Source organism: Primulina tabacum, chromosome 18, assembly GCF_025594145.1.
Source record: "Primulina tabacum isolate GXHZ01 chromosome 18, ASM2559414v2, whole genome shotgun sequence".
NCBI lineage: Eukaryota > Viridiplantae > Streptophyta > Magnoliopsida > Lamiales > Gesneriaceae > Primulina > Primulina tabacum.
In genome coordinates this window covers 25,190,896-25,199,706 of record NC_134567.1, presented here as the reverse complement: position 1 = coordinate 25,199,706, position 8,811 = coordinate 25,190,896, and the positions used below count along the sequence as shown (strand labels likewise).

At 33.6% G+C, this 8,811-nt stretch overlaps 1 protein-coding gene across 1 annotated transcript; it reads left to right on the top strand.

Moving 5' to 3' along the window:
- Positions 1 to 3,838: 3,838 nt before the first annotated feature.
- On the top strand, positions 3,839 to 8,151 carry LOC142533633 (uncharacterized). Its single transcript, XM_075640462.1, has 10 exons — positions 3,839 to 4,131; positions 4,596 to 4,813; positions 5,527 to 5,641; positions 5,742 to 5,831; positions 5,942 to 6,115; positions 6,214 to 6,333; positions 6,627 to 6,737; positions 6,984 to 7,065; positions 7,136 to 7,211; positions 8,003 to 8,151. Exons 1-9 carry the CDS (start codon positions 3,958 to 3,960, stop codon positions 7,189 to 7,191), a joined length of 1,140 nt encoding a protein of 379 aa, XP_075496577.1. The 5' UTR covers positions 3,839 to 3,957; the 3' UTR covers positions 7,192 to 7,211; positions 8,003 to 8,151.
- Positions 8,152 to 8,811: the final 660 nt, after the last annotated feature.

The window sequence follows — 8,811 nt, the reverse complement described above, 5'->3', positions numbered from 1 at the left end:
TTATTTATTTATTTTAAAATAATTAAATAAGATTCAAAAAAATTAATTTAAACACATAATAGCAAAAATTCCATTATATATGATTTAAATTTGAAAGTCTAATCGTAAAAAATTAAAAATATATTTATTAAATCAAAAAACAATTGTTTTTAAAATTAAAAATATATAAAATAAATATTAAATTATGAAAAATTATTATATAAATATACAATAACTTTTATTAAAATATACATATATAAAAATGTAGAAAATATTTATTAATTATATCGGTTCCAACCCGATTTGACCCTAACCGAAAATTCTCAACTCAAACCTGATTTTTTTGGGTCGAACCAAGTCGGGTTGACGGGTTAGGTCCTATTTCGACACCCTTAATGCAATCAATCTATCAATCAACACAACAGATAGATAAATAAATATTGAAGTAAGTGCGTAATTTAAATGGACAAGATTTTATGGATGTTTGGAAATAACAACTCATATGTCATTACTTCTTCCAATTATGAAGAAATTCACTAAACGACTTTGATTGATACAATTCTTGTAAAAACTCTCTTCAAGTAGGACTTATCACTGTCTAAATCAAAACTCTTAGTGATAAATCAACACAAAAAATTCTGGTTGTTTAATAATTATCGATTCACGAGCAACAACAAACTTTCCAACAGGTAACTTGGAACAACTAGAATTGGTTAAGTAGCACAAATTGATGTTTGGTAATCTGATATGAACAAGTAGACGCGTGCATGGTGATCGGCTTGATATTTAAAAAGAATAAATATGCTCGAGATCTCATATATTACAGATTGTGAATTCTTGAATGCTGTATTCGTTTTTTTATTGTTATTGCTATGTGTTTAAAGGTTTGAATATGTATATTTATACCTTAAGTTTTCCAATGGTCGAAAAAAAATTCAACAATCATATATGTACTATTCCTCGACATATTGGTATCGTCAACTTCTCTTCATCGTACACTACATTAGATGTTGATTTTTGTTTGTTTTTTACGGGTTCGACTCTTTTATCTTCTGAAAAGTTGATAGACTTTTAACATTTTAAGAAACATTTATGTCAACCAAGAGTTAGTAGGATATTGTGCATGTTATTTTATCTGATAACATTGAATAGTTTAAGTTGTTGTATCTATTTTGATTTGTTAATATATGACCGGTTCGATTGTAGTTAGAGTTGAACGGTCAGACTCTGAACTATTCTTCGATAGAACTGTCTGGATAGAAAAGATTCAAGTGATGATCTTCAGATCATCTCTGCAACTTGAGCTTCTGATGGAACGATAAGTGCTTGACTTGTCCATAAATTAGAGTCCAGTAAATATATAAGAATAATAGTTGGACCTGAAACAATTTGATGTTGTTTTTGTCATTACCAAAACTTATGGTATCTATCAAACTAACAATTTTTCAATTTTTGGCGATGACAAAATCAAATATGCAAAATGAGGTATAATTGTTACATATAAACACAGTTAAGTATAAGAGATAATTAAATATATATATTTAATTGAATAAATGAAATGACATTGTTATAATTGTAAATATTAAAGAATAACCTGTTACACCTAAAAATAAACAAATTTATCCATGAAATCTTGAGACACGACTGCCACAAACACCACCTCTCTTCCTTTTGGCTTCTTCATATTACCTTTTCTTATGTTCAACTTTCTTGACCTCTTCATATCTAGCCCTTTCTGCCCTTTCCTTTTCTTCTTCCAGCTTTTTACAATCAGCTCCTCCATTTTTGGCATCAATGTGATTTTTCACCCGTGCTATTTGCACTGACATGTCAGCATTCATGTTGGCGGCTTGAATCTTCGTCTTAAGCTGGTCCGAACTAATATTGTGGCATTGTTTCCCATTAATGAAGCTGATGTATTTGAGAATCTGTGATTTGAAATTGTCAAATGTCACTGTATGAGCAAAATGCTTGATATCCAAGTTGCTGATGGACAAAGAAAACATCTTGCAATTAATTCAGTAATTGTTATGTCATTTGATCTTAATCACTGTCTTCATCATGAGGCGCAAACAGTTGATTGCCACGAGATGTTGAATGGCCGAATTTGAACATGTTGATAGGATTAGGATGAGGTTTATAGGATGCATGAATGATAATTTTTCCACCGCGGATTAGACTTGCCGAAAGAACATCATCATGGATTCCTTGTGTTGTATCGGCCTATGGGATTGTGGGGGTGAATTTTGAGATTGTGCAGCATGAAAAAGTTTGGAGTTTGACCTTTGCACCTCATAGTTCTTCCCATTGTTTAGAACCATGTCCAAGACTATCAATAAGGTTCACATAGACATAGGATATCGCTCTTCTACCCAAGGCTTTAATAAAAAAAAGTCTTATCAAATGTAGCCCGGCTGCTCAATGTTGGGTTAATGGCCCAAATGAGAGCTTGACCCAGAAATGATAACGTGCTAAATGATGATAATGAGTCGTGTCTAAACTAAGCCTATTATTAAACATAACCGGCAAGACAGATTTAGACCCGATAAAAGGCGTACCAAGCGGATCCAGATGGGTCTTGGGTTTAGCATATGCATGTCAAAACGGTCTGACGGGGCGGGCCAGCCCGCCAGCCCGCCATTAGGCGGGGTGAGGCTCTAAATGGCCAACCCAGCCCAACCCACCTTGGGCCGCGGGTTAGGTCGGCCAACCCGCTTATTATTTTTTAAAAAAAAATACTAAAAATTATTAAAATAAACATAGAAGAAAAATATATTTTAGTCAAATAGTTTCATAAAAAACTTAAAAACATTGAAATAAGACATTGAAAGCATACAACAATCAACATAATCCATAAAAAAATAAAGTGCTTATTCTAATTCACACAAGATTTCATCGTACACATGTACTAAAAATTAACTCATGTAATATCACCAACTGTAAATACAATGAAACCTTTAAATGTGAATTCCAAATCTTTTTTAGTATACACTTTCTCCAGTTTCTTAAGGGTTTGTCCTCACAAGAAAACAAAAATTAACGATCTTAAGGGTTTGTTCGCACAAGGCACCTAGCTCTTACCATCCACATTTTCTTAAAAAGTGAGAAACATTGGAAGATAACAGAAAGTCGAGGAAACAGCCGGTTGTAAATTTCAGAAAATATTATGTGTTCAACAATACACATAATTACTTTATTTATTATATTATTTCGATAATTTTGGATTAGTTCGAGTTAAACATTAAAAAAGGGAGGAGACTGGAGAGTATAACATCTTCAAAAAAATAGAAGCATAGAGATTTTACCAGAGTGATTGAAGTTAAGCACATGAGAAAAAATAAGGAAGAAATAAGAATTTTTATATAAAACTTAAAAATATAAAATTCTACCCTAATTTGGCGGGCCAGCCCGCAACCCAAACGGGCTCAACCCGTTTGGCCCGCCTCCAAACGGGCTGCTATTTTATCAACCCAACCCGCTCAATTTTTATGGCGGGACGGGCCGACCCGACGAACATGACCCAATTTGACAAGCCTAGTGTAGCCTCACCCATCCAAACCCGCCCGTAATTATAATTATATATATAACTTATCCATAATTTTGTTTTATAATATTATAATATTGTTATGATATATTTAATATGTGTATATATAGTAATACATATTTTTTTATTAATTACTAATCGAGTAAACTTTGTTGTTTTTTAATTTATAATATTTTTTAAAAATATTGTTAATATAAATTGAAAAATAATTTTAATAATTAATTAAATTTAAAATATTTTTATTTTGTATTTAAAAAAAAAAGAGCAAGTTGACATACCCTGAATCCGTAAATTCACGAGGTGAGGTGAGAGTAGTCCAATATGAAGTGGGATGGGTCTCGGGTTTGGCCAACCCGCATTGCTCTCCTATCTGTGGCCCAACCCAGAAACATTTTCCGCTGTCTTGTTTCCCAATTTTAGTGGAAATACCGAACATGGAACACGAGGCCGACGAGGAGCCGCCACCTCTCGCCGTTTCTATAAGCGATGCCGTTGATGAATATGTTCCATCGCAGGCTTCCGATCAGATCCTTCGGATGGATGTCCCCGAAGCTCCGGCGGTCGGCGTCACCGTCATCACAGGCTATCTCGGCGCCGGAAAATCTACGGTAGAGAATGAAAGTAGGAAGAGATTAGTGTTATTTAACCTAAGGTTGCTGATATGTCCGTATAAAACTTAGCATGAATGCATTAATGCGAGTTCAAGGAAATGATCAATTCTTGCTTGTTAATTGATTAAGTGCAGATGCTAACTAGATTTGAGCTAACCTTGAGTCTTCAATTTCTCTTGAATTGTCTATTTTGTTGCTGTTTCATAAGAATTTGTAGATGTTATATAATATGTGTAAGTTTAACTTGTACTATTTGAAGTTATTTTTGCCTGTTATGAGGAATTCTGAGAGTATATTGAATCGTGCAATTCATTTCTATACATTTATTAGTAAAAAAATTTCTGTTACGGTTTGTAAGAAAATCGCAAAATTATATGATGTCATTGCTCACTGTTATGTGCACTTTATATTTTAAACTTGTGTGTGATTGAACTGGCGCTCGTGTTTTCCTTTCCTTGTAGTTGGTGAACCATATATTGAATGGGAAGCATGGGAAGAGAATTGCAGTTATATTAAATGAGTTTGGGGAAGAGATTGGAGTGGAGAGAGCAATGATTAATGAAGGAGAAGGTGGGGCACTTGTGGAGGAGTGGGTTGAGCTTGCAAATGGGTGCATTTGCTGCACTGTAAAGCATAGCTTGGTTCAGGCTCTAGAGCAACTCGTGCAGAGAAAAGAAAGGTTTAATTTTCTTTACTATGTTTCGGTTTCTAATTGATTATTTGCAAACTAGTGGGTTTTTAGATGGTAATTGATGACAAAATGCATTATCATGTGTAATGTTTCTTTTTCGATGATATTCTTCTCAAAGAAAATTTTATTCTTCAATCTTCAGAGCAAATGTGGCATTTTTTTAATTACTAATATTATTCTTTCCCAATTGCATCTCTATATGTTTTTATATTTTATGTGACTTCTGAAGTGAAATCAAGAAATGAGTTGGTCATGTGTTCCATTGGCATGCTTTAATTTGTGGTTTTAACGGTAATTGCAACAATAACTAATATATACGTGCAGGCAGCATACCATAGACTACAGTTTGTTTAAGAAAGTTAATGTGAGGACATGCTTGTGCACATATATGCTTCAATGAAAATCTTTTTTCTTAGTTTCTCGCACCATGTGACTTATGCCTTTGATGTTTTATTACAACTTACAAGCTTGAGTAAAGGGAGCTCAATATCAATGCATCTGCCTCGTTGAGATGAATATTAGTAATTGATATGATGCGCGCATATAGTGACTGACCTTTGTTGCTACGAACCAAGTTCTTGGAAAAATTTCTCGAGGAAACATCTCTCAGAAAACGAAATAGAGTCTTAGTAGAAGATATCAGTGGCGGCAGATCACCCAGGAAAGTCCATAAGTTACTTTTGTTTTTTTGTTCTGTATAGGCTTGACCATATATTACTAGAGACCACTGGGTTGGCAAATCCTGCTCCTCTAGCATCTGTACTTTGGTTGGATGACCAATTGGAATCAGCTGTCAGGCTTGACTCTATTGTCACTGTGAGTCTCTTGTCATGGCCATCAAATAGAACTCTTGGTAACTCCTATCTCATTTTGATTCTAATGAAGCTTCTGTCATTGGATTTTTCTTTTCTTATAGGTAGTGGATGCCAAAAACCTACGTTATCAGCTCAAATTAAATAAGGAATCTTCTTCATTTCCAGAAGCATACCATCAAATAGCATTTGCGGTAATTCGTCATTCTTTGTGATTGTTTCCTCTTCCAAAGATCCACAGTCCTCATGGTTTTTGCTGGGTTATATTAAGGACAGTTCAGATGCTTCTTTATTTTTCTTTCAGGATGTAGTGATTCTTAATAAGGTCGATCTAGTGTCTTCAGATGATTCTAAAGCAGTTCTGAAAGATTTGGAAAAGGATATATTTAGTATCAATTCTCTTGCCAACATCATTCATTCAGTGCAGTGTCAAGTCGACTTGTCCATGATACTAAATCGTCAAGCATATGGTGCTACAGTTAGTCACCTTTTAGAATTATCTTTATGCACATGTTCTCTTGTTTTCTATTTAACAGTTGAGGAAGTGAGCAACATCAAAGTTTCCTTTCATTTCAGCGTACTGCTCATTTGGAAGCTCTGTTGGAAGAAAATAGAACTCTATCTACCACATATATTCATGATAGTGGTGTGAGAACCTTGTGCATTTGTGAGCCAAAGAAACTTGATCTTGAGAAGGTACTTGTTGAAACGGCTGCTAGATGAGGATGTTGTCAGGATATATGTAACATTCAAAGCATCTTTGTTTAGCTTTCCAGGGAACCTATTTTCGAAATTTGCTTTCCATGTGATGATAGTAAAATATCTATGATTTTTTTGGTATATGAGTATTCATAATATATTTATTTATTTGAATGTGCCTTTAATGGAGTAGTAGTGCAATCTTGCATCAGAGTCTGCTTATCAGAGGGCCTTTTATTTTGCCTAGTACCGATGTTGCAATTATACTCAGGAATGCTGTCTTTATCTAGGTTAGAATGTGGATTGAGGAGATTCTTTGGGATAAGAAGTATGGCATGGATGTTTATCGATGCAAAGGGGTTCTAAATGTCAGGAATTCAAATCAACTTCACACACTGCAGGTACTGTGATAAACTAAATTTTGTGAAAGTTAAACTTGAGGATACTTTTATAATGTTTATTGTTCGAGGACCAACTTGCAAATGATTGATCTCAAGTCCTGTTATATAATTGATCACGGTTTTCATTTTGTGCAATGAAAAGAACCTTTTAGTCTCTCGATTATTATAGCAGCACATGCTTTCATCTTATGTAACTTACATTTTCTATTGTTTCTCATTTCTTAATAGGTTTACACTGTTTTGCAGGCAGTGAGAGAAATATATGAGATTGTTCCAAGTCGCCAGTGGAGAGATGGGGAGAACAAAACCAACAAAATTGTTTTCATAGGTATATTTTTCATAAATTTCGAGATACATAACCGACTGGCAGATTTAAAACAACGATTACTCATGTGTAGGTCGTTCACTAAATGAGGAGATTCTTGTGAATACAATGGGAGCTTGCACCTTGTAAGACTGCCAAATGTTTTAAAGGTGCGTAGTTATAGTTTGATTTTTTACTTTATGTTTTACTCTTTTTTGGATTCTATCTTGTAAATTATATAATCCTTTTATCACTTTCCGAACTTTTTTTAATAATGAGTTTAATCCTATCATGCAATTATTATCTTAGTATATAATTTTACGTCCAAGCATGATCTCAAATCATCCCGATGCTTGTCATTGTCAAAATATAGATTCTTTAATCTAGTTTAATATAATATATAGTTTCTTTAATAGTTTAACATATCAAAATTTCGACAAATTACAGAAAAATAACACACAAAATATAATTTATTCTAATCTACTCCAAATTTAGTAGTGATGAAATTACAGAGTAATTAATTTTTCATTGCGATTCAGTAATTTTAATCTAGAACAGATACTCAACTAGGAATATGCTAGAGTTAAATTACCTTACATTTTGTTTTGGAGGCACACCTTTTTTGGCAATAGAAGGTCCCCTACCAGTGGTCCTGCATTAAACTCTTTAGTTGCCGACAGCCAACACCTCTAAGATTTCTTGCATGGAGAATTGAGAACTTACTTTTTGACCGATATTAGTTTTTTGGCTTGATTTTGAGAATTGAAGAAACCAAAGGGGTTTCTTTTAGTAACAGCCGAACTTCTACCATATATCAACTGCCAACCATATTTTGAGTAGTTTGTCCTCAGAACACAAAGTAGAAATGGGCTTTATATCATTTTCTAATCCAATAATCAACAGTTTTTAAAATCTTAAATTGGTTTTTTCACAATAATTTATCATATTTTCCCTTCTGCAGATAGAGGGACACGATGTCGTATTTTACTGGCAAACTCGAAATTGTGATGGTTCAACTATCGCGCACTATGTTAGATGTTGCAGAATTTTATAGGTGTTGGATGCATTTTTAAGTTATTTTTACATCACGGTATCTTTTGCCCTATCCTATGTCATTGGGACCACAGTTATCGCATCTCTCCTATTTTTCAACTCTTCTTCATACGAAGAATTGCATCATTATAGGTATTTTTAAGACTATTTCAAAAGATTTAATAGATCTGTGATATTCGCGAACATTTCTAAGTACATGGAGCAAAAGTTCGATGTCCGATATAAAATAGTTTAGTGTTCATCAACATTATAAGTTTCAAGACAAAAACTTGTGTGAGACGGTCTCACGGGTCGTATTTTATGAGACAGATCTCTTATTTGGGTCATCCATGAAAAAATATTACTTTTTATGTTAAGAGTATTACTTTTTATTGTGAATATCGGTAGAGTTGATCTGTCTCATAGATAAAGATTCGTGAGACTGTCTCACAAGAGACCTACTCAAGTTTCAGATAAAATCTCAGGTTCAAGACTCAATTATAATAAAAAAATTTTACCAATTTAAAAGTGTGCATGCATAAAACCTCACGAGAGATCTACTCAAGTTTCAAATAAAATCTCTGGTTCAAGACTCAATTATAATAATTTTTTTACCAATTCAAAAGTGTGCATGCATGAAACATCAGATCTATGTGTATAAAAAATTGTCAAACTTAGAACTTGTACGTCATGGCACACGCCAAGTCTTCACAACTCATTTTCCTGCGGCAATATTCT